General features: G+C 37.5%; 1 protein-coding gene across 1 annotated transcript in view; it reads right to left on the bottom strand.

Moving 5' to 3' along the window:
• MALRD1 (MAM and LDL receptor class A domain containing 1) overlaps window positions 1-22735 on the bottom strand; it is a 596783-nt gene that overhangs the window by 396029 nt on the left and 178019 nt on the right. The window contains exon 20 of the mRNA XM_067730697.1: window positions 1772-1859. Within this exon, the coding sequence (XP_067586798.1) occupies window positions 1772-1859 (88 nt within the window). The remainder of the gene's footprint in view (window positions 1-1771; window positions 1860-22735) is intronic.

Genomic DNA, 22735 nt, shown 5'->3' with positions numbered 1-22735 from the left:
GAGAGAAAGAGAGAGAGAGAGAGAGAGAGAGAGAGAGAGAGAGAGAGAGAGAGAGAGAGAGATTGAGAGAAGGTTTCACTAGAGAAATTTTCCAACAGAGATCAGAAAGAAGTAAGGGGGTGAAGGGGATATTTGAGGGAAGCACATTCCAGGAAGAGAGAATAGCAGGTATAAAAGCCCTGAGGCATGAATGGGTTGGGGTGCTCAAGGACCAGCCAAGAGGTCTTGTAGTTGAGAGACATCAATTAGAGGCACATTGGCAGAAAGTAAAGTCAGAGCCGTATGAGAGGGCCGGTCATTTATTCCTTGGAAGTTATTGGAAGAAGTTTGGCTTTTGTTCTGAATGAGATGGGATGTCATAGGAAGACTCATGATAGGGTAACATGAGCTTATGTAAGTTTGAAAAGGATCATTCTGGCTGCTGTTTTGAGAAGAGATTATGTGGTTCAAGGGTAGAAGCAGATAGATCATTGACAAAGCAACCACAATAATCTGTATAGAGACGACAGTGGCTTGGACCAAGGGGAGAGTATCAAGAGCAACGAGAAGCAGTAGACTCCGGATATATGTGAAGGTAGTGGCTCATCAGATTTGTTGATGAAGAAGAAGCAACTGGAGATAAACTATCATTTACTGAGACAGGGAGGCGTGCAAGAATGATCGGATTGAGGGAGCAATGGGTCATCAAGAATTTACTTTTAGACACTGAGGGATAAAGGTAAACTTGTTGAATTCTGATTTCCTTCTGCTGGCTTTCCAGAGAAGCATTTGGCTTTCTGCAGAGTTTCATAGAAACCACTGCACAGAGAATGGTAATTAATCCTGCCAGAATGATGAGGTGGAGAATCAGAGGTATGACATTAGCTACAGCAGAAAGAACTGGAATCCAGCCCTCTGATTATGTCTGGGGAGAGGCTGGTACTCCTCTGACCAATAACGCTACACTGTGATGGACCAGGGCTGCAGGTTAAGTTTTCAGCACTTGAAAGTGCTCTCCACATGGATTATTGTGATTGATTTTTAAATTATCCAGCCTCTGATCACTCTAGGAAGGAGACTGTGCTTTCTCTTGTCATGCAATTAAAGAGTCTACAACCTCAGTCCCCGGAGTTTGAATTTCAGCCCTTTTAGATCATTATGCACTGCCTAGAATGAGTTTCCCCTGGGGTGTGTTTGTTTTAGGTTATTTTCCCTAGTTATCTTTGAGATGCCTAGTACATCTAAGTTTGGATGTTGAGTAGGTGGTTAGTATCTAAGTCAGGAGTTCAGGTGAAAGGTTGAGGATGGAGATATAAATCTGGAAGATATGTATTAGATTTTTAATGGAAAGAAGTCCATAACTTGGAAGGGAAATGGCTGGCAACAATCCTTAGGAATATTTAAAGTGCAGCCCGAGAGTAAAACATCACTGAAGGTACCTGAGAGGTTATTAAAGTCTCCAAAACAATGTGATTATAAGGCAACCAATTCTGTTCTTATAACCCCCCAAATATGATGGAATTACAGTTTAACTTCAGACACGATTTCCTAATATTTTGCATATGATAAGACACAAACACAACTGATTCAAACCTCTTTACTATGTTTGCAAAGATTTTAGACTAATTACTAGAAAAGATTCACAACCTTTTCCAGGGTTAATAGATTAGTAGAATAGAATAGAACTGAGAGTATTTTTGAATATTTCTGGAAATGAAATATTGATTTCCTTGGCAGTTGTTTCAAGTAAACAGGTTTGAAAAAACTCATATACTAAAATATCCTTCCTTACCAGGGTAGAGGGTGCAGTCCATAAATGACAAATCATCAATTGCAATGTCTCCAGTGAAGCCATCTCCCACTGAAGCTTCCACTGAAATCTAAGAACAATATAAGAAATTTGTTAATACTGTGAAGGAAATTAATTTCTGGAAACTCATGGTTGAAAAGGAATTCAGAATTTACCTAAAGAAAACTCTCTTCTGAACCATTAAAAACATAGTTTGCAAAAGTCTCCATAAGTAGGTATCTTGTCTCTACCTGAATACTTCCAGTAATAGGAAGCTCCACACCATACTGGGCCCATTAAATCCATGAAGCCCATTCTGTTTCTGGTGAGTATTGATTTTTTGAAATTTCAGCATATCAGATTGATATCTACTTCCTTTTAACTTTCAACCATTAATTCCAGACTGGTCCTGCTTTTTTCTGAGCCTTTAAGTATCTGAAGGCAAACTACGGAATCTTTTCCCACCGTTGCCCCAGTAGTTCAGCTGTTTCCAAGGTTAAACCTCTTCATCCTTCAAGAAACCAAATTTGTTGCCAGAGGTACTCCCTACAATGCACATTTTGAAGAGCTTTAAAATTTTTCTCCCGTCGACCTTATTCTGTAACATTTTATGGAACTGGCTAATCGTTATTAGATCTCCTTGAGAACCTCATTAATCACAGTGAACTCAGATGACATCGGTGCTTACAGGAGCTGCAGTTCCACTGAAACTCCAGTAAAATGTGAAATACTGACAAACCACTATAGTATACGGCAGATTGTGATTAGGGCTGAGATTTACTATAATAGAATTAATCATGATGAATTATTTTAATACTCATGCAAATATGCTGCATACTTACTAGGAATCCTGCTATAATTTAATAATGAAGAACATTAAGCAAACTCAAACTTAAAAAACACATTCCTTTTTTCCACTATTACATGAATATATGTTTCTGTTTCATTTTTCCTCACAAATGCTATATGTGGAAGTTGAAATTTTATTTCATTTTTCAAATTCTATCCTCCATTAAAAGTTGTTTCATACGTTATTTATTCCTAATTAAAGAAGATAATTAAAAGGTCAAATTACTGACCTTAAGCCTCTTGACATCTTCCACCAACTTTCTAGGTTTTCTTGAGAACTACCAGAATTTTCTCCTTTATTTGTCACTGAGGAAATGACTCAATTTGGAAAAGGTTTATTCATTTAATTAATGGGCAAATATAGTTCACCTAATACTGCCTGGGGAACAGGCAGTCTCCTATTGCTTTAAAATGGGTCACCGCAAATATAAAATGCACCCTTCTTTTCACCACCAGCATGATTAAAAGAAATAAGCAGAGAAAACAAAAACACAAAAAGAATACTCAGTACAAAATCATACAATTATTCTAATAAACAAAAAGCCAGCAGTCAGAATTTGGCAGAACATACTGTAATAAAATATCTTCTGTTTTATAGGGAAAAAAGACTGCAGTTGGGTGAACAATAGGGAAAAGGTGTAAGCAAGGACTGATTAATAACTAACACACTAATTAATTACAAATACATTCTTTGGATCAATATTTGTCTATCCCAATACAATACAGGACATGGTAATAAAAAGCTCAGAAGATGCAAGAAAAAGGAAAAACTAGGATAAATAAAAATAAACACTACCAACGTGACTACACTGCTCATGATTATCTTAGTTTATTCATGAGAAGGGATAGAAAATTGATATAAAAGAATCTCAAGTCTATGAAAAGCATACCTGTACATATAAATATCTGTAAGCTAACTTTAGGGATATATACACATACATAGCTCCATTTGAGTGTGTAGGTGGACTTAACTGTTCCAAAGCATTCCTTTTGTTGTCTTTATATGGTCACAAGTTAAAGAATTGGCCATTTGTGAAAGTTACAAATTTTCTCATTTATGGTCTACACCAGGTGAGCAGCATTTCTGAGTGGATGTTGTCTGCACAAGGAGTATTTGTATTGGAGTTTACTTCATATTACATGATAAGCATTTTGATATTGTTTCTACTAGCATTCATTGCCAAAGTGAAGACACAGAAATAATCCAGGCAGTGACAGTTGGGTCTTGCTCTAAGACACAATTTAATTACAATTTTTTACCAAAGTATCTTCAATTTTCTAGTCTCTAAATGGTAGCATTCTTGAGAAAGAGTGAACAATAATTTCAAGCTGAGATACTAAAAAAAGTCAATTTGCATATATAACTGCAATCTCAGCCTCTTTTGAATATTTAATTAAGCCAGCCATTAAAAAAAAAGCCTACCTGATAACAAATCACATCTTGAGAAAAAGTTATGAATGCTGAAGTTCAATTTTACTTCTGTCCTGTATTTAATTTAGCCTTGCAAAAAGTTTTGCAAATTACCCTAAGAAACTAGTCACAAAAAAAGAGCAAACCCAAGTGTGTCTATTCTGGAAAATCCACTTTCATTTTTGGTGTTTTTCCAATAAATGGAAGGGTATTAAAACACTAATGTTATTGTATGTGAGGCAGTATTGCCACTCTAGACATTAGGGATGCCAAATTTTACTCTTAAGTTTCATTAGCACCTTACTGAATGACTTAAAGGGCAACGGAAAATTCCAGTTTGGTCTGAATGACCTGCATTATCTGCAGAGGCCAATTCTACTTACATTAGAACTACTACTGCCGTGGAAGTTTTCTAAAGTAATCCAGCTATTCTAAGTTGTTCTCATGGGCTGGTGCATGCTCCAAATAAAGATGGAGTGGCCTTGTCAACTACCTTGGAAATATTAGTTCTAATATAACCAAAGACTATAATATAAATAAGGCTCTAAAGACTTAACAGATTTTTTTTTTCTATATTTAGGAAACTTTGAATTATTCATCAAAATATTTAAATGATATGAAAACTATTATCATACATATGTAAGACAGAATTTAATAATTTTTACCAAAATATCTTCGATTTCCTAACATATATATAATTAACACACACATATATATACACACTTATAAATAAAATAGTCTCTATTAACTCATTAGAAAGAAAAATGGAATTGACTCAGCCTGCCAACTAGTTTTACCAACCTGTGTTTGGAAAAAAATATGAAATTCCAGCATAATATACCAATTTTTAATATAACACATCTTCAGAAAGACTTGAAAGAAAGGAATTGTTTTTAGAATGTATAAAAAGCATGTATCCTATGTGGAGCAACTGGAACTCCAATGCATTACTGATGGGAATCCAAAATGGTACAGCCACTTTGGAAAATGGTTTGGCAGAGATAAACCCATGCACTTATGGTCAATTAATCTATGACAAAAGAGGTAAAGACAGTTTCTTCAATAAGTGGTACTGGAAAACTGGAGAGCTACATATAAAAGAATGAAATCACAACATTCTCTAACTCCCTATATAAACTCAAAATGGATTAAGCACCTAAATCTAAGACCAGAAACCATAAAACTCCTAGAGGAAAATATAGGCAGAACACTCTTCGACAAAAAATCGTAGCAATATTTTTTTTGGATCTGTCTCCTAAAACAAAGACAATAAAAAATAAACAAATGGAACCTAATTAAACTTAAAAGCTTTTGAAAGCAAAGGAAACCATGGACAAAATGAAAAGACAACCTACTGAATGGGAGAAAATATTTGCAAATGATGTGACCTATCACGGGTTAATATCCAATGTATATAAACAGCTCATACAACTCAACAACAGTAAAACAAATAACCCAATTAAAAAATGGGCAGAAGAACTGAATTTTTCAAAAAGGAGATGCAGATGGCCAACAGGCACATGAAAAGATGCTCAACATCACTAAGCATGAGGAAAATGCAAATCGAAACCACAATGAGATATCACCTCATACCTGTCAGAATGGCTACCATCAAAAAGAACACAAATAAATGCTGGTGAGGACGCAATGAAAAGGGAACCGTCCTACACTGTTTGTGGGAAAGTAAATTGGTGCAGTCACTGTGGGAAACAGTATGGAGATTTCTCAAAAAACTAAAAATAGAACTACCATATGACCCAGCAATTCCATTCCTGGGTATATATCTGAAAAAAAAAATACTGTATTTCTTTTTTGCTAATACCAGGCTTTACAATATATGGATTGCTAAGAATTTTTTTTCTTTGAGTGTCTACTTGGGTATTGTGCCAACTGTTTCCTTGGTTACCAAGCAAGAAAAAAGTCTGGAGTTTCTCACCATCAACGACAGAAGAGACTAAATGGTGATGACCCAATTCCCATGAGTTTAGTTTAACCCAAACAGTGCTTTCAAGTAGAATAGTTTGCCAAGTACTTTTAAAGTAGGATATTTCACAAGAAGATACTGCCTGTAGTTGCCACAATCCCCATTACTCCCTATCACACCTAACTCTAAGGCGGAGTGTCAGTTGCCATTAATTATTTTACACCTGAACTACTTCTCTTAATTCACATCCCTTGCTTCCAGGGGCACTTGGGTTTGCAATTCCTTTTGCATACTAGTTAGGTCAGAAACCACGAAGGGTCTGAGACTTTACCCTACTCGCAAGCTAACACCAGGCTGCCACTGTTTCATATACGTTTACTGACAGAAGACACAAGATCCTTGATTTACAGAGATAGCAAAACTCATCAGCCAGAGAAATATCTTCCACTGGTTCCCCACTTCCCACAGGGAAACATAAGTGCCAGATGTTTCCCTGCATGAGTAATGGGTTGCACCATAGAAGAAGAACCTCAACATTAGGAATTTCTAGCTGTTATAGGCTGCTGGCACATCTGAGGGAGAGGGAGGAGGAAAAGGAGGACGTGAAGCAAGAGGGAAGGAAGGGGAGGGGCAGTAGGTAGGTAAATTACTCCAGAATGTAAGCAAATGTCTCAGGGTAGACTCCATACAATACATCCTTTGCTCAGAAGCTGAATAATGCAGGACACAAGAAATGCATGGAGAACTGTCTCCCAATGGGGAAGCTGGACAGTGCTACACTGCTGATATATTTAATTTGCAGGAGTATGATGATCCCTTCATGTATGTGTAAATTGAAACGTTTATCTAAATTCAGCCTCCTTTCCTCTTATACCTCATTTTATACTATTCTGAACTGAATGAGTGTAACTTGTTAGAGTCTCTCAGAGATGGTCACTCAGCTGCTGTTAGCCCAGGTCCTTTTCCACCGACAAGATCTTTTCCCATCAGAGCTTCTGCTATATTAAGAGTAGAGATTGTTTTTTTTTTAAATAAATTTATTTATTTATTTTTGGCTGCGTTGGGTCTTCATTGCTGCATGTAGGCTTTTCTCTAATTTAGGCAATTGGGGGCTACTCTTTGTTGCGGTGCACAGGCTTCTCAATGCGGTGGCTTCTCTTGTTGCAGAGCATGGGCTCGAGGTGTGCGGACTCAGTAGTTGCAGCACGCAGGCTCTAGAGAGCAGGATTAAGAGCACAGGCTCAGTAGTTGTGGCACATGAGCTTAGTTGCTCCACGGCATGTGGGATCTACCCAGACCAGGGATCGAACCATTGTCCCCTACACTGGCAGGCAGATTCTTAACCACTGCACCACCAGGGAAGTCCGAGAGTAGAGATTTAAAAAAAGGGAAAAAAAATCAAGGAGGGAAGGATGTGGTTGAAGAAATAAGGTCACTGAAAATTTCATTCAGGTTTATTTAGACAGAATTTTGTTATTCATCTTGAATGAAAGAAACCTAAAAAAATTATCTCTGAGTTATTCAGGTCATATTAGATTGATTTGCTTTCCACGGTTTTACAGGGTTGGCAAGTCACAAAGATTACGTCTGCTACTTTTTTCTCTAAGCCATTTTAGATGTACAGGAAGGGCCAAAATTTGGGTGAGTTTTTTCCCCCTCTAATTCTTCACAGTGCCTTTGTGGAACTTGCCTAAGTGGATTTTAAAAGGGATAAATGTTAAAAAAAAAAAAAAAAAGGGATAAATGTTGATCAATTTGAAATTAATTTGCTACGTGAAACTCTACAAACTCACGTTATTTTAAAGCATCTTCCAAGGACTCATATAGCACATGACCCATTTCACATCTCATCTATTATGTGATGAAGACAAATAAATAGTTCTCAATTTCCCTAGTTCTAAGAATTTATACGGAACCTATTTGATTGGAGGTTACAAAGATACATTTAATTGAAAAAAGCCTGATCAATATTAGAGAGAGAAAAGGGATGCACGTTTAAAATTACTGACTTAAAAGTTTGGAAAACTGTGTTTTTATTATTTTAAAATGATGCAATATGGTATAATAGGATTTTTTTAACTTCTTTATTAGAGTATAATTGCTTTACAATGGTGTGTTACTTTCTGCTTTATAACAAAGTGAATCAGTTATACATATACATATGTCCCCATATTTCTTCCCTCTTGCATCTCCCTCCCTCCCACCCTCCCTATCTCACCTCTCTAGGTGGTCACAAAGCACTGAGCTGATCTTCCTGTGCTATGCGGCTGCTTCCCACTAGCTATCTATTTTACGTTTGGTAGTGTATATATGTCCATGCCACTCTCTCACTTGGTCCCAACTTACCCTTCCCCCTCCCCGTATCCTCAACTCCATTCTCTAGTAGGTCTGCATCCTTATTCCCATCTTGCCCCTAGGTTCTTCTGACCATTTTCTTTTCTTTCTTTTTTTTAGATTCCATATACATGTATTAGCATATGGTAGTAGTTCTTCTCTTTCTGACTTACTTCACTTTGTATGACAGCCTGTAGGTCCATCCACCTCACTACAAATAACAGTTTCGTTCTTTTCATGGATGAGTAATACTTCATTGTATATATGTGCCACATCTTTATACATTCATCTGTTGATGGACACTTAGGTTGCTTCCACGTCCTGGCTATTGTAAATAGAGCTGCAATGAACATTTTTGGACATGACTCTTTTTGAATTATGGTTTTCTCAGGGTATATGCCCAGTAGTGAGATTGCAGGGTTGTATGGTAGTTCTATTTTTAGTTTTTTAAGGAACCTCCATACTGCTTTCCATAGTGGCTGTATCAATTTAAATTCCCACCAACAGTGCAAGAGGGTTCCCTTTTCTCCACACCCTCTCCAGCATTTATTGTTTGTAAATTTTTTGATGATGGCCATTCTGACTGGTGTGAGATGATATCTCATTGTAGTTTTGATTTTCATTTCTCTAATGATTAATGATGTTCAGCATTCTTTCACGTGTTTGTCGGCAATCTATATATCTTCTTTGGAGAAACGTCTATTTAGGTCTTCTGCCCATTTTTGGATTGGGTTGTTTGTTTTTTTGATATTGAGCTGCATATGTTGCTTGTACGTTTTGGAGATCAATCCTTTGTCAGTTGCTTCATTTGCAAATATTTCCTCCCATTCTGAGGTTGTCTTTTTGTCTTGTTTATGGTTTCTTTTGCTGTGCAAAAGCTTTTAAATTTCATTAGGTCCCATTTGTTTATTTTTGTTCTTATTTCCATTTCACTAGAATGTGGGTCAAAAAGAATCTTGCTGTGATTTATATCATAGAGTGTTCTGCCTATGTTTTCCTCTAAGAGTTTGATAGTGCCTGGCTTTACATTTAGGTCTTCAATCCATTTTGAGTTTATTTTTGTATATGGTGTTAGGGAGTGTCCTAATTTCATTCTTCTATATGTAGTTATCCAGTTTTCCCCACATCACTTATTGAAGAGGCTGTCCCTTCTCCAGTGTATATTCGTGCCTCCTTTATCAAAGATAAGGTGACCATATGTGAATGGGGTTATCTCTGGGCTTTCTATCCTGTTCCATCGATCTATATTTCTATTTTTGTGCCAGTGCCATACTGTCTTGATTACTGTAGCTTTGCAATATAGTCTGAAGACAGGGAGCCTGATTCCTATAGCTCCATTTTTCTTTCTCAAGATTGCTTTGGCTATTCGAGGTCTTTTGTGTTTCCATACAAATTGTGAAATTTTTTGTTCTAGTTCCATGAAAAATGCCAGTGGTAGTTTGATAGGGATTGCATTGAATCTGCAGATTGCTTTGGGTAGTAGAGTCATTTTCACAATGTTAATTCTTCCAATCCAAGAACATGGTATATCTCTCCATCTATTTGTATCATCTTTAATTTCGATCATCAGTGTCTTATAATTTTCTGCATACAGGTCTTTTGTCTCCTTAGGTAGGTTTATTCCTAGATATTTTATTCTTTTTGTTCCAATGGTAAATGGGAGTGTTTTCTTCATTTCACTTTCAGATTTTTCATCATTAGTGTATAGGAATGCAAGAGATTTCTGTGTATTAATTTTATATCCTGCTATTTTACCAAATTCATTGATTAGCTCTAGTAGCTTTCTGGTAGCATCTTTCGAATTATCTATATATAGTATCATGTCATCTGCAAACAGTGACAGCTTTACTTCTTTTCTAATTTGGATTCCTTTTATTTCTTTTTCTTCTCAAATTGCTGTGGTTATAACTTCCAAAACATGTTGAATAATAGTGGTGTGAGTAGGCAACCTTGCCTTGCTCCTGATCTGAGTGGAAATGGTTTCAGCTGTGAAACACTGAGGACAATGTTGGCTGTGGGTTTGTCATATATGGCCTTTATTATATTGAGGAAAGTTCCATCTATGCCTGCTTTCTGGAGGGATTTTACCATAAATGGGTGTTGAATTTTGTTGAAAGCTTTCTCTGCATCTATTGAGATGATCATACGGTTTTTCTCCTTCAATTTGTTAATATGGTGTATTATGTTGATTGATTTGCGTATATTGAAGAACCCTTGCATTCCTGAGATAAGCCCCACTTGATCATAGTGTATGATCCTTTTAATGTGCTGTTAGATTCTGTTTGCTAGTATTTTGTTGAGGATTTTTGCATCTATGTTCATCAGTGATATTGGCCTGTAGTTTTCTTTCTTTGTGACATCTTTGTCTGGTTTTGGTATCAGAATGATGGTGGCCTCGTAAAATGAGTTTAGGAGTATTCCTCCCTCTGCTACATTTTGGAAGAGTTTGAGAAGGATAGGTGTTAGCTCTTCTCTAAATGTTTGATAGAATTCGTCTGTGAAGCCATCTGGTCCTGGGCTTTTGTTTGTTGGAAGATTTTTAATCACAGTTTCAATTTCAGTGCTTGTCACTGGTCTGTTCATATTTTCTATTTCTTCCTGCTTCAGTCTCGGAAGGTTGTGCCTTTCTAAGAATTTGTCCATTTCTTTCAGGTTGTCCATTTTATTGCCATATAGTTGCTTGTAGTAATCTCTCATGATCCTTTGTATTTCTGCAGTGTCAGTTGTTTGTTCTCCTTTTTCATTTCTCATTGTATTCATCTGAGTCTTCTCCATTTTTTTTTTGATAAGTCTGGCTAATGGTTTATCAATTTTATCTTCTCAAAGAACTACCTTTTAGTTTTATTGATCTTTGCTATTGTTTCCTTCATTTCTTTTTCATTTATTTCTGATCTGATCTTTATGATTTCTTTCCTTCTGCTAACTTTTGGGGTGTTTTTGTTCTTTCTCTAATTGCTTTAGGTGCAAGGTTCGGTTGTTTATTTGAGATGTTTCTCGTTTTTTTAAGGTAGGATTGTAATGCTATAAACGTCCCTCTTAGAACTGCTTTTAGAGCATCCCATAGGTTTTGGATCATTGTGCTTTCATTGTCATTTGTTTCTAAGTATTTTTTGATTTCCTCGTTGATTTCTTCAATGATCTCTTGGTTATTAAGTAGTGTGTTGTTTAGCCTCCATGTGTTCGTATTTCTTACAGATTTTTTCCTGTAATTGTTATCTAGTCTCATAGCATTGTGGTCAGAAAATATACTTGATATGATTTCAATTTTCTTAAATTTACCAATGCTTGATTTGTGACCTGAGATATGATTTATCCTCGAGAATGTTCCATGAGCACTTGAGAAGAATGTGTATTCTGTTGTTTTTGGATGGAATGTCCTATAAATATCAATTAAGTCCATCTTGTTTAACGTATCATTTAAAGCTTGTGTTTCCTTATTTATTTTCATTTTGGATTATCTGTCCATTGGTGAAAGCTGGGTGTTAAAGTCCCATACTACGATTGTATTACTGTCAATTTCCCCTTTTATGGCTGTTAGTATTTGCCTTATGTATTGAGGTGCTCCTATGTTGGGTGCATAAATATTTACAATGGTTATCTCTCCTTCTTGGATTGATCCCTTGATCATTATGTAGTGTCCTTCTTTGTCTCTTGTAATAATCTTTGTTTTACAGTCTATTTTGTCTGATATGAGAATTACTACTCCAACTTTCTTTTGATTTCCATTTGCATGGAATATCTTTTTACATCCCCTCACCTTCAGTCTGTATGTTTCCCTAGGTCTGAAGTGGGTCTCTTGTAGACAGCATATATACGGGTTTGGTTTCGTATCCATTCAGCCAGTCTATGTCTTTTGCTTGGAGCATTTAATCCATTTACATTTAAGGTAATTATCAATATGTACATTGCTATTACCATTTTCTTACTTGTTTTGGGTTTATTATTGTAGGTCTTTTCTTTCTCTTGTGTTTCCTGCCTAGAGATGTTCCCTTAGCATTTGTTATAAAGCTGGTTTGGTGGTGCTGAATTCTCTTAGCTTTTGCTTGTCTGTAAAGGTCTTAATTTCTCCATCAAATCTGAATGAGATCCTTGCTGGATAGAGTAATCTTGGTTGTAGGTTTTTCTCCTTCATCATTTTAAATACGCCCTGCCACTCCCTTCTGGCTAGGAGATTTTCTGCTGAAAGATCAGTTGTTAACCTTATGGGGATTCCCATATGTGTTGTTTTTTTTCCCTTGCTGCTTTTAATATTTGTACTTTGTTTTTAATTTTTTATAGTTTGATTAATATGTATCTTGGCATGTGTCTCCTTTGATTTATCCTGTATGGGACTCTCTGTGCTTCCTGGACTTAACTATTTCCTTTCCCATATTAGGGAAGTTTTCAACTATAATCTCTTCAAATATTTTCTCAATCCCTTTCTTTTTCTCTTCTTCTTCTGGGACCCCTATAATTGAATGTTGGTGCATTTAATGTTGTCCCAGAGATCTCTGAAACTGTCCTCAATTCTTTTCATTCTTTTTTCTTTATTCTGCTCTGCAGTAGTTATTTCCACTATTTTATCTTCCAGGTCACTTATCCGTTCTTCTGCCTCAGTTATTCTGAATTGATTCCTTCTAGAGAGCTTTTAATTTCATTTATTGTGTTGTTCATCACTGTTTGTTTGCTCTTTAGTTCTTCTAGGTCCTTGTTAAACGTTTCTTGTATTCTCTCCATTCTATTTCCAAGATTTTGGATCATCTTTACTATCATTATTCAGAATTCTTTTTCAGGTAGACTGCCTATTTCCTCCTCATTTGTTAGGTCTGGTGGGTTTTTGCCTTGCTCCTTCATCTGCTGTGTGCTGCTCTGTCTTCTCATTTTGCTTACCTTACTGTGTTAGGGGTGCCCTTTTCACAGGCTGTACTTTCATAGCTCCCATTATTTTTGGTGTCTGTCCCCAGTGGCTAAGGTTGGTTCAGTGGGTTGTGTAGGCTTCCTGGTAGAGGGGACTAGTGCATGTGTTCTGGTGGATGAGGCTGGATCTTGTCTTTCTGGTGGGCAGGTCCATGTCTGGTGGTGTGTTTTGGGGTGTCTGTGGCCTTATTATGATTTTTGGCAGCCTCTGTGCTAATGGATGGGGTTGTGTTCCTGTCTTCCGAGTTGCTTGGCATAGGGTGTCCAGCACTGTATCTTGCTGGTCGCTGAGTGGAGCTGGGTCTTGGCATTGAGATGGAGATCTCTGGGAGATTTTTGCCATTTGATATTACGTGGAGCTGGGAGGTCTCTTGTGGACCAGTGTCCTGAACTTGGCTCTCCCACCTCAGTGGCACAGCCCTGATGCCTCGCTGGAGCACCAAGAGCCTGTCCTCCACACAGCTCAGAATAAAAGGGATAACAAAAAGAAAGAAAAAAAGAAGATAAAATCAAATCAAATCAAGTTATTAAAAATAAAAGATAATTATTGGACTTCCCTGGTGGCGCAGTGGTTGAGAGTCCACCTGCCGATGCAGGGGACACAGGTTCATGCCCCGGTCCAGGAAGATCCCACATGCCGCTGAGCAGGTAGGCCCGTGAGCCATGGCCACTGAGCCTGCGCTCCGCAACAGGAGAGGCCACAACAGTGAGAGGCCCGCGTACCAAAAAAAAAAAAAAAAAAGATAATTAAGAAAAAAAATTTTTTAAGTAATTAAAAAAAAAATGGACAGAACCCTAGGACAAATGGTAAAAGCAAAGCTATACAGACAAAATCACACACAGAAGCACACACACACACACACACACACACACACTCACCAAAAGAGAAAAAGGGAAAAAATATATATATATCGTTGCTCCCAAATTCCACCTCCTCAATTTGCAATGATTCATTGTCTATTCAGGTATTCCACAGATGCAGGGTCCGTCAAGTTCATTGTGGAGCTTTAATCCGCTGCTCCTGAGGCTGCTGGGAGAGATTTCCCTTTCTCTTCTTTGTTCGCACAGCTCCTGGGGTTCAGGTTTGGATTTGGACCTGCCTCTGCGTGTAGGTCGCCTGAGGGCGTCTGTTCCCACTCAGACAGGACGGGATTAAAGGAGCAGCTGATTCCGGGGCTCTGGCTCACTCAGGCCCGGGGGGAGGGAGGGGCCCTCGCAGTGGCAGGCTGTACAGGCTCCCGGGAGGGGCGGCGTGGATAGTGACCTATGCTCGCACACGGGCTTCTTGTTGGCTGCAGCAGAGGCCTTAGCGTCTCATGCCCGTCTCTGGGGTCCGTGCTGATAGCCGCGGCTCATGCCCGTCTCTGGAGCTCCTTTAAGCAGCACTCTGAATCCCCTCTCCTCGCGCACCAGGAAACAAAGAGGGAAGAAAAAGTCTCTTGCCTCTTCGGCAGCTCCAGACCTTTTCCCGTACTCCCTCCCGGCTAGCTGTGGCGCACTAGCCCCTTTCAGGCTGTGTTCACGCCGCCAACCCCAGTCCTCTCCCTGGGATCTGACCTCTGAAGCCTGAGCCTCAGCTCGCAGCCCCGCCCGCCCCGGCGGGGGAGCAGACAAGCCTCTCGGGCTGGTGAGTGCCGGTCGGCACCAACCCTCTGTGCGGGAATCTCTCCACTTTGCCCTCCGCAGCCCTGCAGCTGCGCTCTCCTCCGCGGCTCCGAAGCTTCCCCCTCCGCCACCCACAGTCTCCACCCGCGAAGGGGCTTCTAGTGTGTGGAAACCTTTCCTCCTTCACAGCTCCCTCCCACTGGTGTGGGTCCCATCCCTATTGTTTTGTCTCTGTTTTTTCTTTTTTCTTTTGCCCTACCTGGGTACATGGGGAGTTTCTTGCCTTTTGGGATGTCTGAGGTCTTTTGCCAGTGTTCAGTAGGTGTTCTGTAGGAGTTGTTCCACACGTAGATGTATTTCTGATGTATTTGTGGGGAGGAAGGTGATCTCCACGTCTTACTCTTTCGCCATCTTGAAGCTCTTCCAATAGGATTTTAATAGAATAGCATGTAATACTTTCCGAGTGGTTGGTTCACATGTGCCAAAATTAAATTCTCATTTAAGAAACACTAAAATTCCTAAAGGTTCTCTTTCTTCAATTAACACTCATTTTTTCTACCCTCCACATCATTAAAAATAATATTTAGAGGAAAAGGAGTGGAACTGCAATGTATTATTTTAATATACAGTAAGCCTTTTTATAAAAATAATCACGTGCCCCTCATTCTCCTCATGAAAGGAAGCTCCAAATTTACCTCCACCTCTATGCAGGTGCTTCTTAAAACTGATCTCGACCCAAAGTGAGAAAATCAGATCACACATTTAAACCCAAATGATAATACACATCTGTCCTTTGTTCTAGTTCTGCATCTCATAATAGCCACCCAATGATGAGTGTGAATTAAAAATCCCATTTCAAGTCTCAGTTTAGATATTACTTCCTCAGAAAAACCTTCCTTAATCACTCAAGCTGAAGGTATTTTCCTTTAAAAACTTCTCACAATTTTTAATTATATCGGTATGTGTGCATTTCAATGTCTGTCTCTTCTTGGAGATTTTAAGGACAAGCAACATGAAGCTCACTGAGGGACACACAAAGCTGTACACACGTCACCCAGCACCCTGAGTGCGTGGTGAGCACTTGACTGTGTTAGGGAAAAACAAAACTTCTCATTTCAACTAAAACTATAGATGTTACTCTTGATGTCATACTTCACTGCCCACATTTCAAATGGCAAATGATTATTAAAGAGACAAAAAGGTGCAACATATACTGATTTGTCCCAGTATTTCATATGATACACCTAAACTGTTGACAAATCCTGATTCTTTTTTCTTTTACAATTCCCTGTGTCTTTCTCTTCTTTACACAGCCCTCTTCCTGGATTCCAACACAGTGTCTACTTGTATTTATATGGTTTTGCTAACTTCTTTCCTCTTTTTCCTAAATTTACTTCTACATTTCCAGACCCTTCTTCCCTTCAACTTCCAGCTATTCTCAAGCATAACTTTCTATCTGGAATAATACAAAGTTTATTTATTGGAGGATTTCTTCTAAGCTATCTATACACATTTGATAGCTATATCAATTATATGCACACTTATGCAACATTTTAAAAGATCTTTTAAATTATTTAAATTTACGTGCAGAATGGGTCCTTAAAGAGCATTTAGAATCCAAAACCTTTATTTTCTATTTGAATAAATGAGACCCAGAAAGTTTAAATAATTCACCCATAGTCTACAGATACGCTCAGCTGGTAAAATAATGTCCAAAATATTTTAAAAAGTCTCATTCTTGACTGGTTTAAAAATCTCAAATGCTTTAATCAAATTTTCACTTTTCATTTTTCCTTCTACTTTTATTAGGCTTTAAACTTTTTTACTAATCTGATAGTAATGATAGGAGTTAAACAATGGGGGAAGCTATGCAAATAATACAAGACCAATTCAGGTAGTTCTTTGTATTTAGATAATAATGAATCCTGATTACAAATATGTAACATCTACTAAGTGTTTAGCACTGTAATAATATTAATAATAAAATATCTTCTATATTTGTGACACTAAGTTTTTGTGGCACATTAATACTCATTATGTCATTTGTATTTCAAAGTCTTAGCATAGATGAGAACGTCCCATATAAATATTCTTCCAAAGCAAACACTTTTTTCATTTTAGATTTTTAAAAGTATCACATTAGTTAAAATAACTGCTTTTGAAACCAGTGCTTTTAATAACATTTTTTCTTTAAAAAGTTATGTCATTTGAGATTTATCTTTTAAGTATTTGCTATTGTCAGATACATGTGCATTTTCTAATTGTTCTTCAAATTTGACTTCTTGAAATAAAAATCTGATTTTATAGTTATCTTTCTTATTACTTACAGGGGGAAATGTAAGTATCCCCATGGGGGATAGTAAAATGGTGTTTGAGTGTATTTTGATTGTTAACTTTAACACAATGAGCATTATAATGTAGTTTAGGGGGGAAATATCTAGCTCATAAAAATCCATAATTTTACAGATATTTGTGCTTAGGATAAGGCTAAAGTATATAACAGACCTTATTACTGAACTGCAGAATTACAAGAACAGCATACAGGAATATCCATAAGTGTTGCAAACTCTTTAACATAGTAACTAAATATCACTCCCTAACTGCTTGGAAAGTGGATTATTTTAATTATAGAAATCTAAAGCAAAATCTACATAGTGTCTTACACCCTGGGAAGTCCTTGCAACCCGAGTTATGCTTGAATATTTAAGAAATATCTTTATTAAGTTGTATTATTTCTTACCATAAAAATATTAAGAGAATATTTTAATGAAGCTATTAAATTTTCTATCATGCTAAGGGTCATTAATTTCTTAAGTTTAAAATTTTTTTCTCAGTTTGAGAAGATGTGGCAGCTAGCACAAAAACTATGCTTTCAGTGTGAAAGCTCTTCAGCTTTTCTATGTAAAAAATCTTTATACGTCGATCTATGTGTAGGAAGAACTTTCTGGATCTTGAGTCTGTGAGATTGGGTGTGTTATCTAGTCTGGCCGGGCAAATTCAATTTTCTTGTGCGTGTGTGTGTGTGAGTACTCAAAATTTTGCCATATATTGTTCATAAAAATTTTCACCAAACGGGGTAGCAGCCCTTCTCACTACACACATTTGTATAATAGGATTCCCAATGTTGGCCAAAAGCAAAACAAAAACAAACACACACATCACTGATACAAAGCCACATCTTCACATTAAACTAAGTGATAGAGAACATCCCTCACTTCTGATGATTTTGCTCACTAACTTTTTTCTAAACTCATAAAGCATTGCATTTTTTGTACAAACAAGGATAAAAATCAAATACCAATTTCTGACAAATTAGTGTATCACTTCCCCTTGAAAACAGGGAACGTATTCTCAAAGCTCTCTCTTTGCACCCTCTGATGGCTCAGCAGGACAGCTTTCATCCCAGTTCTGCCTGAGGAAAATATCCACACTCAGTCACCTCGTCTACATCTGACAGGAGCTAAGCCTAAGTTTTCTTTTTCGTTCTTGCCTTCTGGTGTCCAGTCTCTGTCCCCGGGTTTCTTTTTAAGAGGATGAGTTAGTCTCCAGCAGTACCTCAAACCAGAACTGACTAGGGCACTGGGTCAGAAATCCCAGATCGATTTCCTACCGGGGTTTTCTCCTTCATACTGAGCCATTCTGCAGCAGAAGAAAACATGCACTAGTGTCTCAAGCCAGCCTTCTCTCAGTGTCTGCTTCCTGACACAGTCACCTTGGGTCTGGTCTTCAGTGACCCAGGCAGTTTCTCCAGAAACTGAAAATAAACTAAAAATGCCAATTTATTAATGTAATATAAAAACATAACTAGAAATGTGTCTATCTATGCCAGCTGGTCATCAAATTAAGGTCATCAAATTAAGGTCATCAGGAGAGGAAATCTTGAACAAAATCAAGATCAGAAGCATGTTTGGTGAATAGACAGTAGAGGGAAGGCAGTGTGGAATATTGTGAAGAGACAGTATCAGCAAAGCTAACACAGTCAGTTGTCTATCAGATAGAAAGGGAGAGTGTCCTTTGGCAGAATTAAAAACTGATAAAACCTTCACCAGTAAGCAAAGTTTGTGCTAGAAGTGTAAAACGTCATAATTTATTATAATTCAGCTATCTTCTATTAACTACATTTAAGTTGGTGTTTTTAAATACAGTTTAAGAGAGAAAATAGGCCTCTTGATGCCATTTAAGAGATAAGCTTGAATGAATAGTCACACTTACAGTACATCTCCAGGTATTTTAAAAATAAATTCAGACATGAAATAACTGTGACACCTAATTTAGATATCATTTAATATTTCCTAAACTTGTCTTACCATCAGAATCACCAAGGGTTTTTATTAAAAATGCAGGTTCTTAGGACTCTCCTCTGGGGCTTCTGATATAGCACATGTAAAGATTGAGAATCTGTATTTTTTTTTAAATGCTCCAGGTGGTTCTGATAATTAGGAACATTTGAGAACTACTAGTCTAATCCTAATGTTGTGTTTGAAAGGATAAAGTGGATTCCTAGAGAAATAAAATCCCTCGCTAGATAACTTAGACACTTTACACACACACACACACACACACACACACACACACACACACACACACGCTTTAGAGATAAAAAGTATTCTACCTAGTAACTGAGATAAGACATAGTATATGAATGCGTCTTAAACCAGATTCTGTCTACTCAGTGCTACCAGGAGAACGTCATTACGCACAGATTTGTTTCTCAAAAGGAAAAGTTTGCTGTCTTTTTCCTAAACTCTGGAGATCTTTAGTTTTATCTTGTAGCCTCCTGTATATCAACTGAAGCCTTGAGAGAAAATTATTTTCAATTTTGATACGCCCCCTCTTTCTACTTCCTAAGAATCTATTCCTCTAGGTGTCTACCGTCACCTCTGCTATACCTAAAAATAATACCGCATCTCACAGTGAGCTCTCAGCACTCAGGCTTATGCAGAATATAAGCCTCCTTTAACGGCAATATTTCAATGTTGAAAGAATATTAAAACTAGCACAATATGCAAGCCACTTAGTACAGACTTCATTTAAACCTGCTTCTCATCTCCAGGATTTTAAAAGGTATGCTGGGCAATGCTGCAAGTTCACGGATAGAAATCAACAGTTACCCTAATACAATGAAAATCAGTTGAGATACCATCCTCACTGCCCTGTCCTCACTGTCCTGGTTCAGTGGGGCCTCTGCAGGAGGTACAGACAGGCATGCACAGGACAGGGACAGCTGTCCTTGTTCTTAACTCACACCCAAGGACACAACGTTTTCAACAGGCGTTAAAGAGACCAAGACACAAAACCATTAGTCTACTTTTTTTCTGGTAGGTAGATGAACTTTGCAATAATTAAGTCTCAAAGTAAATCTAAAATCTAAATATACATATAAAATAGTTTGCTTTCTGAATTGCACGTTGACATATCTGCTGGTTCTGTAGAAAATGCAAGTAAGCAACAGCCTTTAAAAACAAAAGTCATGAGCCCTGAAGCCCTCCTAATTTTGAATCCCATGGAAACCGAAGTTTCACCTCTCATTAATCTCTTAAAAATTAATTTTACATAAAATTATCTAAGTAAGCAAGGGAAGGTAAGGCACCTGAGGAAGCAGTGAATAGAGGAATAAATGTAGTAAGTCATGTGTACCAATGTCATGGTGTGATGTGGTAATACAAAAATCAGTATCACCTAACATCTTAAACATTGGGTTAAAGAGACTATTCTTTAAAAACTAGACAGTTTTGGACAGAGTTTTAGATAGGAGAATGGAAAGTCATACCATACAGATTATTAAAAGTGTTTCCTTTGGCGTAATTTGAGGATAGGACATTCACTTCCACATAATTCATAAGAATCTGAGAGTTAAAAATAAGGTTGCCCTATCAAACCCTCACTTTCATGCTCTTTTGCATCTCCTCCATCCTTGTGTGAGTGACCTCTTTTCAGCCTCTTCTATTAAGCCTTCGGAAAACATATATTTTGTTTTCACCTCATCAGAAAACCATTACTTCGCATCCTAGCCTTCTGGGTCGGCAGAAGACCATTTGTATTCCAAGCTTGTTTTTAGTATGTATTCCTAAACCTAGATGATTGGGAAGAGTTGATACAATTCCCAATATAACTTTCAGTTAATAATCAGTGTGATCTGTCTACAGGGTAAGAGAAAAAAGGCCTGAAAGTGTTTTCTAATTATGCAGCCTTTTAAACAAACCTAAACAAATCATAATGCTTGGAAATATTCAAAAGTTATGTTCAAACTGGTAATTGGTAATGTGGCAACATGAGAAAAACAAAAACAAAACAAAGAATCATGTCTAAGGATGACATACAATTTCTAAGATCAACAACAACAATAATCCTATTTCTATTATAATATTGAAAGAATATAATGATCTTGTGGAATCCATAGTGGCATGTTGTAAAGATCAGGGTTCAACAAAGTCACAAAGTTTTTTTTCTTTAATTGGAAGCTTCATTAAAAAAAGTTTGTTTTCTCAATTGGAACACAGCCATACCAATTTTTTTTCTCTCAATTTTTTTTTAAGTCTCTAAGTTGCCTTTATTCTACCATGACTCTGTTGAGTAGAGCAACTCTATGGCTCATGGTGCCTAAAATATTTACTACCTTGCTCTTGACGAGAAAAGTTTGCAAACCCCTGGTATAGATTAAAACTGTTTTGACTGTCAGAATCAATAACAATCGAATGGTCCTTTCACAGCCTTTCATTTTTTAAGTAAATAATTTAAAAATATAAAAATATCTTAAATCACTTAATCCTGAATAATTGAGGCTAAACTGTTTTGAACTTGCCTTTTTTCGAAAACTTATTTCCTTTCTATCAAAGTTAAAAAGTTGTGTGTTCAATTTAGATCCAAAACCAGAAAAAAACTGTGTTAGGAATATTTGTAGATGCTCTCAATTTTAAAAGTCTTAGATAAACTTTTGAAATGCAAAATATATTTTATGTACTCTACTCTTAGGTATAACCTTGGGTGAGCCCTTCTTTTAGGTGAAGCTTACAAAAAGGAAAGGCATAACCGTGATAAGATTTTAAAGTATTTTTGAAAATTATAGCTTAACCTGTAAAGCCAGATTTTCTATATAGTAACCTTCCATTTTATGTGCTTTTGGTGGTTTTAGAGGCAGGAGTCTAGGTTTTGGAGATATAAATAGAATATCAATGTATTTTACCTAATATAAGGTTAAATACTGAAAGGACATATGTTGAGAAGTTAACTCAGGAAGAAAGAATGAGGGGCAGAGTGAAACATGGAAGGAAGCAAGGCTGCTTATAAGGATGACTTATCAACTTGGCTATCACTGTGATGCAACCTAATGGGCCTTTTGAGGAGCTCTATGGAATAGTCTAAGAACCATCAATCTGGGAGGAGGGAAGGGCTTCATCCCCTACTGGTCATGGGTGAGCCCCCAGGGCATGAACTTCCCCACACTTCGGGGCTGCACCTGCAGGAATATCCCACCTCTTAAGTGACAGAAGCCCGTGGGTTGTGGGCAGGCCCAGGCAAGTGTTGTCCTATCACACCTGCACCAAATGGTCCAAGCCCGAGGTGGAAGCCTGCACAGAACTGTTACAGCAGGAGCTAAAATAAAAGGTGGGGCTGAGAGAGTGAGAAGTGGTGCCCAGGTGCCCTTAGGTGGGAACTGGGAAATTTTTTCCTTTGTATTATAAGAGATGCAGATGTGCATCTTTCAAGAATATCTCCATACATTAAGTACTACTTAAGTACAATGATGAGTCACCTAATTCTGCTCTTTGGTTTTCCCACTTTAAACACCCTCCCTGGATGAACCAATCCTCTATTTTCAACCACTACTGATACGTTGATTATCCCAAACCTCCCTTCAATCCATACGTCCCTGAACTTCAGACTGTTTTTCTTTTTTCCCCCAACCACTGGCTGAGCCCTTCTACTTTGACGTCCCTCAAAGTTTTAA

Source organism: Pseudorca crassidens, chromosome 1 (assembly GCF_039906515.1).
Source record: "Pseudorca crassidens isolate mPseCra1 chromosome 1, mPseCra1.hap1, whole genome shotgun sequence".
In the NCBI taxonomy this organism is placed as follows: domain Eukaryota; kingdom Metazoa; phylum Chordata; class Mammalia; order Artiodactyla; family Delphinidae; genus Pseudorca; species Pseudorca crassidens.
This window is presented reverse-complemented; position numbering and strand designations above follow the sequence as displayed.